A 22,225-nucleotide genomic window follows, 5' to 3' on the forward strand; every position below is an offset into this window, starting at 1 on the left:
CTGTGTGTCTGTGTATAATATATTACACATTTTATTTCTTTCCTGGTTTGCTGATATTCATTTGTATATCTTAGGTATTGTAAATAATGTATCATTGAACAAGAGACAGCAGATGTCTTTGATAATGTTTAGTTCCTTTGGATATGTAGATGTGTGGTTGCTTGTATGTAAGCATCTTCATAACTTGGTGACCATCTACATATCTCTAGAGAAACATTTAAGGTGTGTGTGTGTGTGTGTGTGTGTGTGTGTGTGTGTGTACGTGTGTATGTGTATATGTACTGGGACTTGAACTCAGAGGTTGGGTGTGGTCCTTTAGATTTTTCACTCAAGGCTGCTACTTCTGGCTTTTTGCTGGTTAAGTGGAAGTAAGAGTTTCATGTGCTTTCCTGATTGGGCTTGCTTTGAATGGTGATTCTCAGATTGAAGCCTCCTGAGTAACTAGGGATTACAGGCATGAGCTACTAGCACCCAGAGTATAGTTTTATTTTCTATATATTGAGCTATTATTTCTTTGTACCATTTCTTTCTTTGTCAGCTCATGTTCTTTGCTAAATAACAATTGAATTATTGTCAATAGAGCAGACCTTTTATTGAGTCTCAATCTATACTTCTGGATAAATAGGATAAATAAGGTCTGAGGATGAAACTCAGTTATTGTTTTTTGTGCTCTGTACCCTTAAACCAAATTCAGTGTCTTTAAAATTTCCCATATGCTATGTGGAAAATAAACTGTAACTTGTGGGCTGGGTCAAGAGGGGAAAACTAGGGGAAAATGGAGAAGGGGTGATATTGTTTTAAAAGAATTGTATTCATTATCTGACTTAGGAAAATGATAGCCCCTCTGTACTATACTTAATAACAACAATAAAATTAGATTAAAAAAAACCTTCTGCTGTTCTCCTGAAACAAGGTCTTTGAGATATTCCTCATTTTTAGTGACTATTACTACTAACTATCCATATGTATGCAGAAAGTTTTTCCTTTCTCTTTTCAAAATCACCAAATCTGTTTTTTTGTTTCCTAGATGACCTGATCTACTACTGCTCCATGCTACTGTTTTCTCTTACCTGGATCACTGCAGTTGGCCACCTAACAGTTGTCCATATATCTTCTTTGAAAATCTACTATTAGGCAGAAATACAGAAGCTATAATATTTTCTCAGTAACAGGATCTATTTTTTTTTATCTGACTCAAGTAGCTTGGCTTTTGTATACTTTTTATCTAAATTATTGAACTGTAAGAAATTATACTTCATTGCTATTATTGACTTAAGTGTATCTTACATGCCACAAAGAATTGAATGTTGCATTGATATTCATGCCAGTAAATTAGACATTTTGTTTCCTTTTAGGAATGAGGAAACTGAGTCTCAGAGTTACTAAGCAGTGGGGCTAAGATTCACATTTAGTTTTTTTTTTTTTTAGAGAAATATCTACAATTTGCGAATGACTGAAAATATACTTTTATTCACTTGAAATCCTTTTTCAGAAGTTTCCTATGTCTCAGGTACTCTTTGAAGCACTTTGATATTTTACTGAACAAATAAGGTCAAAATACTCTTTAGGAGCTTACAGTGTCATGAGTAATGAGATATACTGGCTTCCAGGTACAACCCCAGCCTGAAAAATGACTTTTTTGGGGAACAATTTCAGAACTCTAAAATACTGACCCAGAACAGAAGTGTCAAACTAACTTACCAGGGCTCAGTCTCCAATAGCTAGGTCTTGCCATGATCATCATGCATCACTAATGTTTACATATTTGTCTATTTTAGAGTAGTAGAATGTGCTGTAGATATTTTGTCAAGTGTCCTCAGAGCCACCTCCATGTTCGTTCAGATAGTTGCTATCAGGACTCTGGAGCCCAGCATATAGAGTCGTATATAGTGTAGTGTAGTGAAAGCTGAGGCACATTACAGTGATGTGATATAAGGATTCACCGCTGGATTGTTATGGAAAAATGCATAGGTAGAATTTTGATGAATTCTGGCTTCATAGAGGCATCATAGAGTTTGTTCAATATGTGTGATGTGACTACCTGGGGAGGCCCATTAGAGATTGTATCCAGCATGTTTTTGAGGGGCACATTTAGTAAATACCAAAAATTGGAAATGCCATATTGTTTGTATAGACTGAAAGCACAATGAACCACATTTAGGGAAAGGTGGAAATTATTTGCACACAGACCTTTCCAAAGGTAGCATGCTATAGGCATGCTGTGTTCTTTCATGCACTCATACCCATTTGCTCTGGGTGAAGATTGTGGAGTGGATCTAGGGAGAGATAAGTATCACTGATACTTACATGTCTTCTTTGTACCATGTTTTAGGAGTCTTTTTAAAGAAATTCAAGCAAAACATTCTGGGCACAAAGGTGATTGTTACAGCACTGTTTTTACATAATTGCAATAAATTAGAAACCACTTGAATCACCAATATATTCTCCACATCCATTTAATTGAATGTTAGGTAGCTGTGAAAATAATTTTAAAAATATATCAGGAGGTGAAGTATTGCTTATGGATAATTGGGAACAAAAATACAGAATAGCAACTGGTATAGACTTGTGCGAGTATTGATAGCTGCCAGACAACTTTCCTAATTCTGACATTTGCAAATAACTTACCACAGATTTCCTATTGGAAACATTGGAAATATATACTAAGCTTTCAAATTTTATTCAGGAAAATTTCAGAAATTTCTTTAAGTAATGTGAATTTGGTGTGAACAATTATGTGCTACATGGCTTTGACATTTACCAGTTTTAACACACAAGTAAAAATGTCCCTTCAAAGCTTTTGGTTGTCTTACAGGTATTTGAAAGGAAAAATTCAAAATTTTATAAAACATAGTAATATGGCTGTATTACTAGTAACATCAACATGTAGTGAATTTATACAAATCCCTATGTTAGTAATTTATCTGAGAGATGTGTGTGTGTGAGTGTGAGTGACTCAGGGTTTTGTGCTCTTGTTTGGCTTTTTTTGAGCCATACCTTCATTTCTGGCCTTTTCTGATTAGTTGGAGGTAAAACATTTATCTTCCCAGGCTGGTTTTCAACTGTGATTCTCAGATCTCAGCCTCCTGAGTAGACTTATAGTTGGTTGTAAGTCACCAGCACCTATCTGGCTCTGAGGCTTGTCTTTTATGGCAAAGAATTGCCACTATTGTTTTCACTCTTAAATTAACATTATTAAGGTTTTGTTTGGGGGGAATAATAAGTTTTTTGGGGATGAGTGGGTAGGTTAATATAATGTCATGAGTTTCTGAATGTAAAATTATCAGTTAAGGAAAATAAAGAATTGGCTGGATGGAAATTTTATGTAAGTTCATTTAGCAGTACTTCAGAAAATGATAAATTTATCACATGAATATTCAGTGTGTCTGTATGTGTATGTGCTTGCTCATGTGTGCACACATGCAGGCAAATGATTAAAGCTGTAAATGTTAAAAAAATCTTTGAATGCCATGATGCACTATAAGCATGATTTTAATTGTTAAAAACTAAAGTCTGAAGAGCAAAGAATGCAAGGAAAGAATAAAGTAGGATATTGATGTTGGTTAACTTCAGCTATGGTTGGTATGTTTTACTCTGTAGGATTTTTTCCACGTTCTCATTTTCCCTTACTGATGGCAGTACATTTTTTATTATTATAAAGGTGATGTACAGAGGGGTTACAGTTACATCTCAGATAAAGAGTACATTGTTTTTACTTTTATAGGTTTAATGTTTTTTTTTTAATGTATTGTAAAGATACTGTACAGAGGGGTTATAAGAGTACATTTCTTTTTGGATATCACCCTTCCCTTACTCTGGAGTTCATTTCTAAGCATAAAAAATAAAAGTGAAATTATTGCTTTTATAAAAATACCTACTTATTTGTTTATATGGAAGATAAATTGACATTGGAGAAAAAATATCTCTAGGAAATTATTACAAATAGCGGCCATTGTCCCATCAACTGCACTAGACATTGATGAAAATGAACTAGGCAACTCAAAGGCAGTGATGGGAGGGAGGGAATGAAAGGGAAAGAGGGAACAGATTACACTAAGCAAAAGGAAAGAAATGTAAATATCACCTGATGTGGAAAAAATAGTTGTATTGTCAAAGCTCATAGAATTCACAAACTTTATAGACCATGATAATGACAATTTGCCATGTGAAGGTTAAAATGTGTTTGTGACTTTAAGTATCACTATTCCACAATACTGTGAAATATGTGAAATTTATGTAATCACCTAATATCAATAAAAATTATTTTTTTAAAAAATCAACCATTGTGGTGGTGCCCACCTGTAATTGCAGCTCCTTGAAAGGTAGGGTCAGGGTTCCAGGTCAGCCTAGGCAAAAACAAGCTGGGTGTGGTGGCAGGCATCTGTGGTCACAACTATTGAGGAGGCAGAAGTAGGAGGAGATTAGGCCAGACCAAATAAAAGTAAGGAAGAAAGGGAGGAGAGAAAGAAGTTATTATTAGAATCAAAGGAAAAGTTGATATTAGTCTCTATTTTAAGGTGATTAAAATTTACCTGAAAGACCATAGTATAAAATTGAGGACCAACTAGGCATAGGACTGGTTTAAATTTACTTCTCCCACACTGTTTTTGCAGTTTTTAGATCATACATGCACAAATAAAAGAGAAATGAGAATGATACCCAATTTTGTAATACTATGAAAAAATGGCAGTCATTTGTGGAAATACTAAGGGATTGATTATGTCGTAGGGTATTTTGGTCATTGAGTAGTAGGATGAAACATACAAACCTATTGAAATAGTTTCATTTTTCATTGATTTACTTAGTGTTTATTGTATAAGGTAGAAAATAATGACTAGATTTTAAAGTTAGGGTTTTGGATGATTTGATCATTAGAAATTTGTCTTTTTAGAGGAATTTATTATTATTTTGGTGATACAGGGAATTAAACTCAGGGTATCACACTTGCCATTTGAACTATTGTACCACTCTGGAGAATCTTATGGGATGTGGCTTAGGTACAGATTTATATCTAGATTCTAAACTTCTGACATCTTGAGTTAAAGCAATTTATAGTTGGGAGGAATAGTGAAAGAACACTTTTATTTTCATCCAGCAAGATAATGTGTTAAAAATAGAGTTGCCTGTTTTGTTGGAAATTGTGTAGATTAGATCTTTTTCTTTGTTATTGGAAAGTTTTGGCTAGATATATAGAAAGATGAATAGATTGGAATGTTCTACTGTAGGCTAATAAAAATCCTTTTGTTTTCTCTTCATGTCACTGACTTGACATGTAAGTTTGGGCAAGTTGCTTATTTTCTTGGGACTTCATAATAGTATGTAAAAAGTATTGTCTTTATATATTCCAGTAACCTGCCAAGAATTTGTGTGTTTGCCTCATTTAATTCCCACTGCTAATTAATCCATGACCTCCTTGGAAACAATCCTATGATATAGATTATTAGGTTTTTACAATGAGGAGGTCATCACTGTGATTTGAACTCAAGACGGTTTGGTTTTGGAGCCCATGGTTTTATAGATAATATCTATTTGGAGCCCATGGTTTTATAGATAATATCTATAGTAATCCCATTTTAGGAATCTTGTGAGGATGATAGAGGTGATAGCAATGAAATAATGATTGTAGTATAAAATAGCACTGAATGAACATTTATAGTATTCTGCCCTTGTTTATTAAAATACACTGTTTTAGATTGTGTTTAATATATAGGTAGTATTCAGTCTGGATTTCTTACATATGTTACATGCAGCTTTCTTCCTTTCCTGATACAGATGGACTGTAAGAAATAAAAACTGTGGCCCTTCTCTCACCTTGCATTATTGGGATAGAAGAATAGGCCAAGGCGTACCATGGGACAGTAATCATCACTGTCCTTTTTAAAGGTACATATCTACCTCTGAAGAGTGGGATTTGGGAGATAAGGGAGTGTTTTGATACTTCTCACTTTTATATTTCTGTATTGTTTATTACAACAAACACTCATTATGTTAGTAATGAGGAAAAGCAATGAAACCAAAAGAGATGCCTAAGTACTTAGTACTTAAGAGACAGGACACTAGTGGTATAGTAACTCTTTAACTGATGGAATACAATGTAAGCTGATATTACTAAACTAAGCATATACCATAGTATGTCAGATTCTCGGGTCAGTAAACGAAAAATTAGAAAATTTACAATGAAATATATTATTGTAGCATGATTTCTTATTAAATATAAAAATGAATGAGGCTGCCACCAATAACAAGTTTCCAGTGGACTCATTTGTTAGCCAAATAGAGACCCATTTACTGATGCTAATTGAGTTGTATTTGATTGCAGCTGTTAAAAAAATTATGTCTAGAGAAAATAGACTTGTTTTAAGCTATTAACTTTTTGGCAAGATTTGTGGATTTAAGAGTTGAGGTTTGAAACAACATCAGTAGTCAATTAAAAAGACAAATGATTTAGAGTGGTTTGCTTAGGCTCTTCATAACTTGATGGATGTTATTGATATTACTCCGTTGTTGTGTATTTGTAAGACTCAATGCCAAGTTTGAAGTGTAAAAGAAATTAACCTTATGAATATTCTTTGTGGAACAATTACAGACAAGGACACACTAAGCACAATTTGAAATGGGGTCCACTAAGATGCACTGCAGTGAATGCTGATAAAATAGAATAGAATAGAACAAAACAAAATCTTAGTTGTACAAACTTAGAAGTGTAAGGTATACAAAGTTGATGATGATTCACTAGCAGGTAATTTGCCGAACATGTTCAAATCTATTGTATTCATTGAGCCAGTTGTGAACTGTGATTTTTTAAAATATTTTTTGATGATCTCTTGCTAATGGAGTTAAACCAGCTATATGAGTTTTCCTTAAAATAGGATGCTAGTCTTGATGGGTTTAGCACTTGTAGGAATTTTTCTTTTCCCAATCTTAGTAAAGACTGAGATTGAATTTTTTTTTTCTGAAGAGAACTGACTGACCAACTGCTATCAAACAGTGTTTAGTTTTGAAATTTATTTGTTCTGTAGATGTTTAAGACACATCTTTTTTAATTTATGCTTTTGGCACTAGTTCTGGGGCTTGAGCTTAGGGCCTGGGTGCTGTCCCTGAGCTTTTTTGCTCAAGGCTAGCACTCTTACCACTTGAGCCACAGCTCCACTTCTGTGTTCTATTCTGTAGATTTGATGACATTTTTACATGAATTTAACCTATAATTATAGAAAGAACACTGTTAGTTTGTGAAATTACATTTTAATAAAGTTATTATAGTAACATCTGATGTTTGTCACAAAGAAGGCAGATCTTCATTCTTACAAAATTTAAGTGGATGTATTTCTCAGTTGCAAACTATTGTTCAGATGCGGATACAAGTGCAAAGAAAGTTTTCATGTTTTATAATCTACTTACTATGCAATTGGAGGACAGCTTTCTAACTTTTATTGGAAGTAATTACTGTGTGATGACATGATAAAAGGCAAATATCAAAAGAATCTAATAGAATCAATATCTGACTTCAAGTGAAAAATATACTCAAAAGCATATGATTGTAAATTGGTATCACTATTCGGTCATATATATTTATGTGAAAATATATTTTCAAAGATAAAGTACTATTACAGACTAACGTTCATAGATGGATATTTACAATAGATTTGATAAGAAACCCCAGTAAAGTGAGGTATCCCACCCCCCACCCCGCAAAGAATTTCATTTTAATTCTCAACCAGTTAGTATCACTTGAGTTTTTGTCTGTTGGCAAAACAGGGCCTTGTGCTTGATAGGCAGACACTACCACTTGAGCCTTTTCCTCAGCCTTTTTCTAGTTAGTTATTTTTTAGGTAAAGTCTCATATTTTTAGCCAGCATGGACCATGGTTCTTGTTCTTCTTGTACCTCCTGTATAGCTGAGATGATAGATATGAAGCAGCATGACCAGCTTTTTTGTTGAGATGATGTCTTGCTAACTTTTTGCCCAGACTAGCTTAAACCTGGGTCTAGCTGTGATTACAGACAGATAATGACAGTAACATTTGTTATGTACCTATTATGTGCCAGATATGTGTTGATTCTTTAAATGCTTTCAAGAACTTTTTAGAAAGTGTTTAAAAGATTAAGACAGGATTGGGTGTGAGTTTGGGGTTAGAATGTTTTCCCCCCTGAGTATATGGTTTCTTGTCAATCTCACCTGGGAAGACTGAGCTTCTAGAGGGAGCTATATATCTGATAGAAAGTGAGAAACAAAATACCTATTACTAGCTGTTCCAGGTTGCAGTAGGGCCTTATGTCCTCATGTTGCTAAGATCTAGTGTGCCATTAACTAGTTATCAAGTCCGAGTGTACATAGTATATAACATATACATTTTTAAAAACTATCTTCTAAACTTCTGTGTCTTTTTTTATCTTAAAACTTTTTTTTTTTTTTTGTCGGTCATGGGACGTGAACTCTGGGCCTGAGCACTGTCCCTGCACTCTTTAGCTAAAGGCAAGTGCTCTACTGCTTGAGCCACAGTGCCACTTCCAATTTTCTAGTAGTTTATTGGAGATAAGAGTCTCATGGACTTTTCTGCCTGGGCTGGCTTTGAACCGTGATCCTCAAATCTTAGCTTCCTAAGTAGCTAGGATTATAGGTGCGAGCCACCAGTGCCCAGCTTATAACTATTTTTTGAACTAGCAAAGCTTTAAGATTTTGATGAAGTCTAGTTTATAGTTTTAATTAGAAAAAAATTTAATATGGAAGTTATACCTGTATTAATATGCTGATACCTGTAATTCTAGCTACTAAAGAAGCTGAGAACTGAGGATTGAGGTTCCAAGCCAGCCTGGGCAGAAAAGTCCATGAGATGAAACTCTTTATCTTTAGTTAACAAACAAAAAGCTGGAAGTGGAGGTGTGGCTCAAGTGGTAGAGAGCCAGTTATCCTTTAGTGGATACAGAGCCAATTGAGAGTTCAAGGGCCTGAGTTCAAGCCCTAGTAATGGCATACAAAATAATTAAATCTAGTAAAAATAGACATAAAATTGTCCATTTTGGGGCTGGGAAGGTGGCTCAGTGGTAGAGCACGTGCCTTGCATGCCTGAGGCCCTGGGTTCAATTCCTCAGCACCACATAAGCAAAAAGAAAAAAGCTGGAAGTGGCACTGTGGCTCAAGTGGTAGAGTGCTAGCCTTGAGCTGAAGAGCTGAGGGACAACAGGCTCAGAGCTCAAGCCCCACGACTAGACCCCCCCCCCCAAAATTGTCCATTTTGATTGCTTTTTAGGATTATAGTTTAGTAGTGTTAAGTACATTCACATTATTATTGTCAACATCTTTCATCTTTAGGACATCCCCATCTTCCCCAGCTAAAATTCCTTAAACTAATTGACACCAGCACCCTATTCTAGCACATCTGCTAAGTGCTGGCAACACTTCTATGTTGTATCTATGAATTTGTTTACTCTGTCAAATGTTATATTGTATTTGTCTTACAGTATTTGTTCTTTTGTTACTGTTTAGTCAGTGTCTTCATTTTTCTTCATATTGTATCATGCATTAAGATTTACTTGATATTTAAGTCTGAATAATATTATATATATACACACATTTTGTTTATCTATTCATCCAGTGAGTGCTTGGATTGCTTCTATCGGTATTATGAACAGTGCTGCTATGAGTGTGTATGTTGAATTCCTGCTTTAATTTCTATCAATTATAAACTCATAAGTGGAATTGCTGGGTCCTATGGTAATTTTTAATTCTTTGAGGAACTGCTAAGTCATTTCCACAGTGGCCATACCATTTTTATACTCTCACTAGCATTGCCTAAGGGGTGCAGATACTTGTGTTAATTTTCTGTTATTGTAATAAAATACAAAAGATAACCTAAAAATAGGAGCATCTTATTTTGGTTTAAGACTTCAGAAGTTTCAGACCAGGTTGTTCAGGGCCTGTGGTAAGGCAGCATATCATGAAGAGCATGTGATAGAGCAAAGCTATTCACCTTGTAGTGAATGAGAAGCAGAAGAAAGAAAAAAGAGGGACCTAGGCCCCTATACCCCTTCAGAGTCACATTTAAGTTCTCATGACTATTAGACCTTACCTCTTTAAAGGTTCCGCCACCTCCCAGTAGCTCACCGGCCTAGGGACCAAGCTTGGAATACATGGTTTGGGGAGATATTCCAGATCAGTATTTTTTTTTTTTGAAATAACACCAATCCTAAATGGATGTGAAATGATAGTACATTGTTTTGGTTTGCATTTCCTTAACACTGTTAATGTAGCTGACCATTTTGAACTTACTGGCCATTTGTATCAAAATCTGGACACATTTCTATTCTTGTCTTTTCCCATTTATAAATTGCTGCCTTTTTTTGTTACTGAGTTACAGTTCTTTATTTTGGATGTCAGTCCTTTATCATACTTGATCTGTAGATCTTTCTGTGTGTTCTCTCTGTTGCCTCTTTGACACATAAAAGTATTAATTTTCTAAGCGCCAGTGGCTCAAACCTGTAATCCTGGCTACTCATCTCAGGATGAGATCTGAGGATTGCTGTTTGAAGCCAGTCCATGTAGGACAGTCCCTGAGACTCTTACCTCCAGTTAATCACCAAAAATAATTAATTACTTAATAAAACATCCAGAAATGGAACTGAGGCTCAAGTAGTAGAGTGATAACCCTTACCTTGAGCAAAAAAGCTCAGGGTCAGCATCCAGGCCCTGAATTCAAGCACTAGGACTGGCACGGGGGTGCACACGCACACAAACACACACCAAGTTTTAATTTTGCTAGTGAGAATTCATGTTACTTGTCTCTTTATTAGCTATATTGTCCTAGAAATCATTGATAAATTCAATGTCATGAGGCTTTCCTCTTATGTTCTTAAGGTATTTTGATCCATTTTCAGTTAATTTTTATAAGCTATGAGTTCAATAGTCTACCTTATTTTTTTGCATATAGATACACAGTTTTCCTAGTATCAGTTTAAAAGACTGTCTTTAAAAAATTTTTTTATTGATATTTTAAGAGTGATGTTACAGAGGTGTTACAGTTACATAAGTCAGGTAATGAATATATTTCTTTTTGGACAGTGTCGTCCCTTAAATACTATTTTTTCTTTATTGTTGGTCACTGCATCTGAGTTTATTTTCTGCATTTTCCTTATGTCTTTGGTTTTTTTTTTTTGTTTGTTTGTTTGTTTGTTTTTTTAGTGCGTGTGTGCCAGTTCTAGAAGTTGAACTCTGGGCCTGGGCACTGTCCCTGAGCTTCTTTTGCTCAGGGCTAGCATTCTACACTTGAGCCATAGCACTAGTTACAGCTTTTTCTGTTTATGTGGTACTGAGGAATTGAACCCAGGGCTTCATGTATGCGAGGTAAGCACTCTACCATTTAGCCACATTCCCAGCCCCTCCTTATGTTTTTTAATACCACTAAATATTCTTATTATTTCAAAAATGTGACAATCTATTCAAAATAACCTTGTGCTAATGAAGAACTGCTGTTTTTAAAAAAATAAAGCAAGGGGCTGGGAAGGTGCCTCAGTGGTAGAGCGTTTGCCTTACATGCCTGAGGCCCTGGGTTCAATTCCTCAGCACCACATAAGCAAAAAGAAAAAAAAAGCCAGAAGTGGTGCTGAGGCTCAAGTGGTAGAGCACCAGCCTTGAGCTGAGGAGCTGAGGGACAGCGCCCAGGTCCAGAGTTCAGGCCCCATGACCGGACCCCAAAAAAACACAAAAACATAAAGCAAAACCAAAAAAATCATTTCAGTAGAATGTAACCTCCAGTGCTAAGAGGTGGTTAAGATCCATCCAGATTGGTATATAATAAGCATTTGATTTGAGATTCCTAAATTTGAAGGAGAGTCTGAAAAGAGAATAGAAAGATCAGTGATTTACCAATCTGGGATAGTCACAGTTCAAAGAGAAAGTGGAGGGACAGAAAAGATCTAGTTACATTTTTGAAAACTACAACTATGCATTTTTGTAATTTCTCTTTTTTCCTTCAGTCAAAGATTAGTAAAAGTTTTGATGTATTTGTAGGATCAGAAAAGACAAAAAAGATGCATTGATGTCTAGGGAATAACTAAATAGAAATAGTAGCAGGTTACAATTCAAACTAAAGTGGACATTCATTTATTTATTTATATGCTTGTTAACTGGCTGATTGTTTTGAATCAGGGTCTAGTGATGGATCTCAGACTGTCCTCATAATTCAAAATCCTGAAGTGTGTACCATCACATCCAGCCTTTAAAAGGTACAACAGGACAGAATAGAGCAAGAAGGGAGTAAGAGCCTGAGTACAAGAGCCTGTTCACTGAGTACAATCAGAAGTAAAAGTTAGACTTTAGGGTTTTTTGTTTGTTTGTTTGTTTTGTTTTTTGTTATTTGTTTGTTTTAAGAGAGAGTTATTTTTGGAAAGAAAGGAGAAGGAAAGATATGTTCAGGATACCAGTAGTGTGGAAGGATGGTTACTACCCATCTGTTTCTTTATCCACCTGAGAGATTTTAAAGGTAACATATATGAACAGTTATTAAAACTTTAGGGGTAGAATGTTGTTAGGTGAAAAAAGGCTAGCAGAGTTTGAATATGTTCCCTAAATCATTATAGATTTCACTAATAACTCTCCTTGCTATTGTCAAGAACCATTTTTTATAGTTCTAGTGTTCTATAAATGAAGAATTAGCAGCCATAAAATAATTTTTAACTAAGATTTGTGTTTAATCTGAATAATTACAAGTACCTGAAGTGATACCCTCCCACTCGCCCCTTACCCCCATTCTTTGGAGTATTTAATTGGCTCTCTGTCCTTAGGTTCTACATCCATGACTTCAACTAACTATAGAACTAAAAATATTTGATAGGAAAACATATGCAAACTTTCTTGCTTGTTATTGTTCCCTAAATAATATAGAGTAACAACTATTCTTACAGCGTTTATACTTCATTAGTTATTAGATGATTTAAAGTACATGGAAGGATGTACTAAAGTTATATTCAAGTAACTTACTGTTTTATGTAAGCATCTGTGGATTAGGTATACGTGGTAGAACTAATCTCCCATAAATACCAGGGAAGATGTATCAAAGAAGGGATGTGCCAGTGTTAAAACAATCCTTCTGAGCTTACAATATAGTCAGATAAGTTATGTGTAAATTAAGACGACTAATGTCATTTACTATCTAAATTCTGTATAAATTTAGAATAGGGAGATGACATTATGAGAAAAATATATTTTTTTCCAGTGATGGACTTGTGGTCTGTTAATAGCTTGTGAAATCAGCCCCTCCCACCTTAACAGATTAAAATAGTCATTTATAGGATTCATCACTGCAGTGCAGCAAAGGTTATGTTTTGTGATACTTCTGGATGTATATGTATATCTGTGTACTGAATTGGATATAGTTCTTACTTTGGGTTCTAATCAAACGTGTTACAAATCTGTAGGATGTTTTGATAAGTAGGTGTGTATATTAATTAATTAATTTCATCTGTCTATAGTATTCATTTTGAATTTTTATTCCTTCCTAACTAAAAACATGTATTTGTACCTTTCACATATCTTCCCTCCTCCCCCTTTCAATAGGTGCAATGGATGAACTTCATAGTCTGGATCCAAGAAGGCAAGAGTTATTGGAAGCTAGATTTACAGGAGTTGCAAGTGGAAGCACTGGGAGTACTGGTAGTTGCAGTGTTGGAGCTAAAGTGAGTAATTCTAATCTTTTAATATTCTTTCTTTGTACAAAATAGTCCAAAAATGTTTTGAAAAGAAACCCTACATATGTATTTAACAGCTGATGATTACTTCTATGACTTTTATAGCATGTACAAGTAACTAAAAATCAGTATTTACAAATACTTATTTTATTTTTGGCATGGGGGATCAAACCCATGGCCTTATACATAGTAGTAGGCAAGCACTCTACCAGTGAGCTATTAGCAGCTGTATAAACCTGATTACTGTTACAGCATAATACACTTTAGAGATATTATATTATAGAACAGTATAATATATTTCAAGGGTTCATAGTACTTTTAAGTACTGGAGTAATTAGTTAAGGCCCCACTCAGATACTCTGTGATAATGTGCCCAACACAAAATCTTTACATTTAAACATATCTAAAAAGCCATCTTTGCCACTTTAATGTAACCAATTCATAGCTTCTAAACATTAGTATGTGGGCATCATTGGTGTCCATTAACAGTCACATACTACCATTCTTTTGCCTTCTTATTACCTAATTTTTTTCTCTAATTTTAATATAACTGAAAATAATTGATGAACAATTCCTACTTTGATGTTATAACAAAATATAGAAAAATAAGATCAAGAAGATCTCATACTGCATTTTAGAATTTTGGAAGGGTCCAGTTGATATTTGATTGTTGTAAGAAAGTTTTTAAGAAAGAATAAAAGTTCTAATATATCATGTCTTTGTAAATACTGTATTATGAACAGCTCAAAAAAGAAACCCCCAAACTAAACTGAGTTCTGTAGACATCTCATATCCTGACAGCTACAGACTTTTTCCTTACTTTTGGGCCACAGAGTTATTATATGGTTTCTTTTATTAGTGTATAGTTTTATCATCACTTATTTAAAGTATCAGCTAAGTATAATATATGTATTAATTTGGTTTTATTTTTCTTCCATCTATTGGCTGGTTTTCTCTACAATACACCTTAAATCATCCATGTTTTTCTACTATTTTGTGGTGCTACTTTGATCAATATATGATTGCCATTTCCATTAGTAATTTGTTACATAGGAGATAAATATATATATATATGTATACGTGATGTATGATTAGCATATATACATGTGGGTCTTTGTGTTCTTTTGCTAATATTAAAAACAACTGCTTTGGGGGGGGAGGGAAAGTGGGAGAAAAATGAGGAAAGGTGTAACAATGTTAGACAATGAATACACTCACTATCTCACTTATGTAACTGTAACCCCTCTGTACATCACCTTTACAATAAAATTAAATTAAAAAAAAAATCCCGAACTGCTGTGGGACTGACAGTGGCTCATGGCTCAACTTGAGATTCTTCTGCTTTAACCTGCAGTTACAGGCATGTCTCATCATATCTGATATAATATTGCAGTCTTAGGACATTGTCTAATCTATGATCATAGAGGTCTTTAGATTTGCTTATGTATTTTCTTTTATGATGGTTTTTATTTTTAGTGTATAGATACTTTATGTACATTTTATTTTGTGAAATTCAGTCATAATTTAATCAAACCTTTTCAGTAGTTTGTTTTTTTTTTTGGTCGGTCCTGGGGCTTGAACTCTGGGCCTGGGCACTGTACTTAAGCTCTTCAGCTCAAGGCTAGCCTGGGCACTGTACTTAAGCTCTTCAGCTCAAGGCTAGTTCTCTGCTACTTGAGCCACAGCACCACTTCCGGTTTTCTGGTGGTTTATTGGCGAGAAGAGTCTCACAGACTTTCCTGCCAGTGTTGGCTTTGAACTGTGGTCCTCAGATCTCAGCCTCCTTAGTCGCTAGGATTACAGGCGTGAGACCCCAGTGCCCAGCTCTTAACAGTATTTTAAATGGAATTTTCTTCATTTTGTTTCTATTTTTTGTTTTAATAGAGTTTTCTTAATTTTATTTTTAGTTTGTTTATTGCTGTCATGTAAAAATATAATTGGATTTTTTGTGTTGCTCTTGTGTCCTGAACTTGCTGAACCTGTTTGTTGATTTTGAAAGTGTTTTATAGTCATCTTATTTTTAGAATTCCTTGGTGTTTTCTAAATGTACAGTACTGTTTGCAGCAGTGATGAACTTAAGTCTGCTGTCAGATCTGACTTTAAGCATCCTGGGTCTGATGTTCTTCATCACAGATTTGATCAAAAGGCCAGGCTTGTTCCTATTTCTCTTTTCTATATTAATAGTTCTCCTAACCTTGTTAATGGTAACACTAAAAGGCTATTCATTTGTGAGTGGAGTCACTTTTGTGGTTGAGATTTTTTTTTCTTTATTAACCATTCCAACTTTACTTCAACTCTGTATTATGTCTGTCTGTCTATCTATCTATCTATCTATCTATCTATCTATCTATCTATCTATCTATCTATCTATCTATCTATCTATCTGTCTATCTATCTATCTATCTATCTATAATTAGAGCTGTATACATTGCTGTTGAATTTTTACCTGAGTGGAATATGTACTTATGTTGTCATCTTCCTAGTTTGATCTTTCTAAAATCACATCCGATTGCCTACTCTTGCTTAGAAATTTTAAAATAGTTTTACACAAGTTTTAAAGTTTAAATTATTTATCATTAAATTATTCCTGATTTCCTGACTTATCTCTATGGCCCAATTTTATGCCCATCTTCAATCTTTTCACATTCATATTTTTCTGTAGTTAGACTGTGGTTCCATAAACAGGCATGGATTTTCACTTTTTCTTTTGGACATAGTGTTCACTTTGCTTCACATGTCTTTATCTCCATTTTCCTTAGACTTATCACTGTTTTGATTGCCAAAAGTCAGATGAGTAGCACTTTAAGAATGCTTCTTTGACAAGATTGCCCAAATCTAAACTTGGTGGACATCCTATGACCTTCCTTTGACATCTGGGTATATACAGAGAAAATTTATCTCATCATATTTTATTACTTCTGACTAGACTACTGAGATCTTAAGAATAAAGGACTTAAATCCTTATATCTCAGCTCCTTAATTTTGGGAAAGAACCATAAAAAGTTAAGAGGATGACTTGATTTTAATTCTCTTTTGAAAATTTTAGTGACTGAGACAATTAGAAGGTTAGTTTTGAGATTTGCATATATTCCTGGGGAAAATACTTGGAATTTTCATGGACTCACATGGTCTTTGTGAACATGTTTTATAATATGCTGTTGGTGTTGGTTAGAACCAACAAGCTCTTTGCAACTGAACATAGGACCAAAATTTGTTTTGTTTACTAATTTGCTTACTTCTGAACTGATAATATCACATCAAACAACATTGAAATTACTTCATTGTGTGTGTGTGTATGTGTTGTATACACATGTTACCAGTACGTGTACCTGCTAAGATTTAACTGAGCACTTCAGTCACGTTAGGCAAGCTGACAACCACTGAACTGCAACTCTAACATCTCTCAGGGTATCATTTAAGTTACTCATCTGTTTCATTTAATCTTTTGATTTCAGACAGTGAGTACAGTTCTTGTGTTAGATATCTTATAGTCATTCTAGTAATAGCTAAAGCAGGTTAAGCATAGTTTGGTGACTTGTAGATGGAGATGCCTTGGTTTCTCACATTTATCATCTAGTCTGTGGGAATTTGTATGTTAAACCCACAGTTGAAAAAATTATTAAAATATGAAGCATTCTAACTAAATCCAATAGCATAAGCTTTTGATATTTTGGTATATTGTAATCAGTGATCTAAAGATGTTTGGGGAGATAGAGTAATGATACTTTTTTTTCTTTATATGCATAGGTACTACCTAAAATCTAAGATCCTTGATTAATATTTAGAAATAATTGATAACAGCAGAATGATGAATGCTTAATGGGCAATTTAACAGCCCAACAATACAATAGTGGTAGGGCTGATTGAGATTAGGGGGAACCACCATCTATTTATCTTCAAAGATCGTGGCTTTGTTTTCTACTTTTTCCACTTCATATTTTTTGCCAAATTGTAAATTTATTTTGTATCAATGATTAGAATTTATTTGCAGAAGAATGAATCAACTCTAGCTATCTTAAACAAAGAAAGAAGATATTGGCAGAATATGGAGCAATTCAAAAGATGGCTCAGAGACTGGAAATACCGGACTTGAATAGGAAGCAGGGCAACTCTGCTCTCTTGATTCAAACCAACAAAGAAACACATTCTTCTGTCCTGTGCTTATATATCACTGTCAAGACCCAAAATACTGGGAAGAGAGTTGATTAGTTTAGTATTGATTTTGTGCTTTCCCATTGGTTTCTTGGATGGAGAGTATATATGGGAAAAGGACCTTCCTTAGAATTTCAGTAGTGGCAGGCAGGTTGATTTATAGTCCCATCTAAAATATAAGGACAGCACAGTTCTCTGAAACTACCTATGGTTTCTGCCTTGAAACTGGAATGAAAGCACATCTACTAGATATTGAAGTGTTTGTTGTATTTTGTATTATTAGACTTGAATTTCAAATTGAGAATTTAAGACTGCTTTTTGGGGAAGCAGTTTTATACTGAATTATATCTGGTTAGGTAGGGGCATCTATTGGTGAAGTATAGCATTGCACTCTTAATTCTCCCTCTTCTCACCCCCTCTTTCTGTTTCAAACACACACACACTTCTGCTTTTTATTTTGTTAGGGTTTCTAGAAAAGTTGGAGTAACTTTTTCTATATAGGCAAAATGCTTAATGTCTATAGGCTTTGTGATATCCATCAGAACTTTTCTATGCAACTTTTCTATGCCAGTCCTAGGGCTTGAACTCAGCCCAGTTAGAAGCACTAGAAGGCTAGTGCTCTGCCACTTTGAGCACCATTTCCAGCTTTTGGATAGTTAGGCTTTGGTTAGTTAAAAACAGGTGGAGGACCATAGTTTGCTGACTCTTAGTCTGTAGCTACTATGTTCAATAGAGTTTTATGAGGTATTTGTTTTACATTTATATGTAGTCACTAGTCACATGTGGCTACTAAAACTTAAAGTGTGACTAGTGTAGGCATGGCAACACAGTCCAAGCTATTCAGGAAGCTATCTGAGGATCTCAGCTTAGTGATACTGTCTCAAAATGAAAATTTTATTTTATTTTTTAGGTTTTGATATTTTTTAAAATTCTTTTAGCATTTTCTATATTGACACATATGCAAAAGAAAATGAAACTTAAATGAGCAATTCTTTACAAATCAATCATAATTTTGTCTCTCTCTCTTACTCATGTCAGTGAAAAAAATCACCAACTATTATGAAAACTGGACAAATTATATCACAAAAGAACCCCCAAATAGAAAAAACATTTCATAAAAAAATATGTCTAAATATGAGACGAGCTGCTTCCTGGTGCCTTCACATCCTTCTCCTTCTGGGTGTTTCCTCGGATAAATGCATCCCCGTACTTATTCTTGAGCTGTCCATTGACATACTCCTCTCTCTGCTTCAAGGCTATTTTCATGTAGCCGTCCAGGCAAGCCAGGACCCCTCCCTGCCCGGATCCAAACCGGTACCTCTGGCGCCTCCGCGTCCCACACTCCGAAAGCCGAAACCACGCAGACTCTCAAAATGAAAATTTTATAAAGGAGGGTAGGGAATATGGCTCAATAGTGAAGTGGTTGGCTAGCACATAGAAGCCTTGGGTTCAATCTCTATTAATTTCCCAATCTCTCAAATAGGACTAGTACAACCAAGGAGTTAAATTTTTAGATTTGCTTTTCAAATTGTAATGGTCTCAGTAAAATCATATAATTGTATATGCTAGTTTAAATATGGCAGTAAGACAAGGCAGTGGTTGTATTCATTGTATACTATGTAAAAAAGTGAACTATGTAACTTTGGATGGGGAGAAACTTGGAGAGAATGAAGGAAGGAGTGGCATTGACCCAGAAGCGTTGTACTCATGACTTACGGAATTGTAACCCCTTTGTACAACTACTTAATAATTCTAAAAAAAAATACAACAAAATATTGTATCTTTCACCATACTATCAACAAGCTGATGAATAAAAGCCTTCTGGAGGCACACATCATTAATTATCAGAGTATGCAAATAAAAATCACAATGAAGTATCATCTCACCCCAATCAGAATGTTTAAACAAACCAGGCCTGTGGCTCCCACCTATATTTCTAGCTGCCCAGGAGTCTAAATTCTGAGGATCACAGTTCAAAGCCAGCCTGGCAGAAATGTTGGTGTCTACAATTACCCAGAAAAAAAAAGGAAAAAACTGGAAGTGGCAATATGGTAGAGAGCCAGCCTTGACTGAAAAAGCCAAGAGAGAGCTCAACACACTGGGCACTGGTGGCTCATGCCTGTAATCCTAGCTACTCAGGAGGCTGAGATCTGAGGATCATGGTTCAAAGCCAGCCCGGGCAGGAAAGTCCGTGTGACTCTTTTTTTTTAATTTTTATTTATTTTTTATTGTGAAAATACTGTACAGAGGGGTTACAATTAGATGGGCAAGTCGTGAGACTTTTATCTCCAATAAACCACTTGAAAACTGGAAGTGGCGCTGTGGCTCAGCGGTAGAGCGCTCGCCTTGAGCTGAAGAGCTGAGGGACAGCGCCCAAACCCAGAGTTCAAGCCGCAGGACTGACCAAAAAAAAAAAAAAAAAAAAAAAGAAAAAAAGAGAGAGAGAGAGCTCAACACCCAGAGTTCAAGCTCCAGTACTGGCACCAAAATAAAATAAAATAATTAAAATCAAATAAAGTAAAATACATGCTGGCAAGAATGGGGAAAAAATTCTTTTTCACTGCTTTTAGGAGTGTACATTATAATAGACATTATGGAAAACTCTGAAAGATTCATTTTGGAAACTAAAAATATTCTATATGTTCTAGCCATTCCAGCCCTAGTATATATCTGAAGGAAATTAAGACAATAGCAAAAACATACCTGTATATCCATGGGTTTTTTTTGCATTTCTGTTCATAATAGTTAAGATGTGAAGCCAATCATGGTGTCTCTTGATCTATGGTTTGAAAAAGGAAGTGGTTACAAATGATGGAATATTATTCAGCAATAAGAAAATGAAGACCTGTTATTTGTAGCAAAATTATTGTAACTAGTGGACAGTACGTCAGGTGAAATCCTGAAGATCCAGAAGAACCAATATTGTATGTTCTCTCTCCTGTGTGAAGTCCAAAACAACTTGGTACAATAGAATACAATAAAGTAGGATTAGTGGAAACTAGGGAGGAAAGAGAGAGGAAGGTAGATAATGGGAAGCTAGGAAGAAGAGATAGGCTAGATAATGAGAATCAGAATAGGAGGAATAAAGTCTAGTGTTTATGACACAGTCCACAGTCAAGTAAGAAAGGAGCTGTATGAAATGGAAATACTAATTGTCCTGATTTGATTTGATTAACAAAGTGTACATACAGTGGAATGTAACATTGTTACCCCATAAATGTGTGAAGTTATTACATGTTAATGAAAAATAAAATAAAATGTGTATAAATAGGTATACTAGGGTTAAGAAAAATACTTTTTAACAATATAATTTTATTTTCATAAGATTAATTATGAATTAGTAATGCATTTAAATCAAACAATACTTCAGAACATTTGTCACACAGAATTTACACATCATATTTAGTAACAAAATGTCTAGATGGGTAAAATTGTGTGTGTGTGTGTGTGTGTGTGTCATGGGACTTGACCTCAGGGATCATATTTAGTAACAAAATGTCTAGATGGGTAAAAGTGTGTGTGTGTGTGTGTGTGTGTGTGTGTGTGTGTGTGTGTGTGTGTGTGTGTGTGTGTGTGTGTGTGTGTGTGTGTGTGTGTGTGTGTGTGTGTGTGTGTGTGTGTGTGTGTGTGTGTGTGTGTGTGTCATGGGACTTGACCTCAGGGCCTGGACACTATCCTTGACTGAACTCGTGTGCTCAAAACTAGCACTCTGTCACTTGAGTCACAGTTCTACCTCTAGCCTTTTGGTAGTTAATTGGAAAAGAGTCTCATGGACTTTTCTGCTTGGGTTGGCTTTGAACCCCAATCCTCAGATCTCAGCCTCCTGAGTAGTAGGCCAGTAGTGCCTGGTGAGTAAAACACTCTTAAGAACCAGCTACAATTCAGTTTTCAAACCAAAGAGCAAAAATATTAAATAAATTGCCTTAAAACACAGGACACTGTAAACTTACAGGACGTACTAAGTGATTAAGAAAAAATGAGTAGAAAGCGAGGGAAAGGGTGACATGAAATGTACTTCACCTGACTTATGCAACTAACTACTCTGTACATCACCTTTATAATAACGTTAAGAATATGGTTATAGCCGGGCGCTGGTGGCTCACGCCTGTAATCCTAGCTACTCAGGAGGCTGAGATCTGAGGATCGCGGTTCAAAGCCAGCCCGGGCAGGAGAGACCATGAGACTCCTATCTCCAATAAACCACCAGAAAAAAACCGGAAGTGGCGCTGTAGCTCAAGTGGTAGAGCGCTTGCCTTGAGCTGAAGAGCTGAAGGACAGCGCCCAGGCACAGAGTTCAAGCCCCACGGCCGACCAAAAAAAAAAAAAATTAAAATGAGTGCTTATCAATGAAAAAATATTGTCAGCTGAGAGCACAGATATGTACCATTACATCT

At 35.2% G+C, this 22,225-nt stretch overlaps 1 protein-coding gene across 3 annotated transcripts in view; it reads left to right on the forward strand.

Annotated features, from left to right (window-relative positions):
• Tlk1 (tousled like kinase 1) overlaps window positions 1–22,225 on the forward strand; it is a 119,436-nt gene that overhangs the window by 26,765 nt on the left and 70,446 nt on the right. The window contains exons 1-3 of one of the 3 annotated variants that reach the window (XM_070021123.1): window positions 2,357–2,376; window positions 5,773–5,883; window positions 13,549–13,667. In XM_070021123.1, the coding sequence (XP_069877224.1) occupies window positions 13,554–13,667 (114 nt within the window). In that variant the 5' untranslated portion in view covers window positions 2,357–2,376; window positions 5,773–5,883; window positions 13,549–13,553. Of the gene's footprint in view, window positions 1–2,356; window positions 2,377–5,772; window positions 5,884–13,548; window positions 13,668–22,225 lie in introns of those variants that run through there. The other 2 variants (XM_070021113.1, XM_070021102.1) reach the window with 2 other exon arrangements.

This window comes from Dipodomys merriami, unplaced genomic scaffold, assembly GCF_024711535.1.
Source record: "Dipodomys merriami isolate MVZ:Mamm:240054 unplaced genomic scaffold, mDipMer1.0.p SCAF_1, whole genome shotgun sequence".
Taxonomy (NCBI): Eukaryota; Metazoa; Chordata; class Mammalia; order Rodentia; family Heteromyidae; genus Dipodomys; species Dipodomys merriami.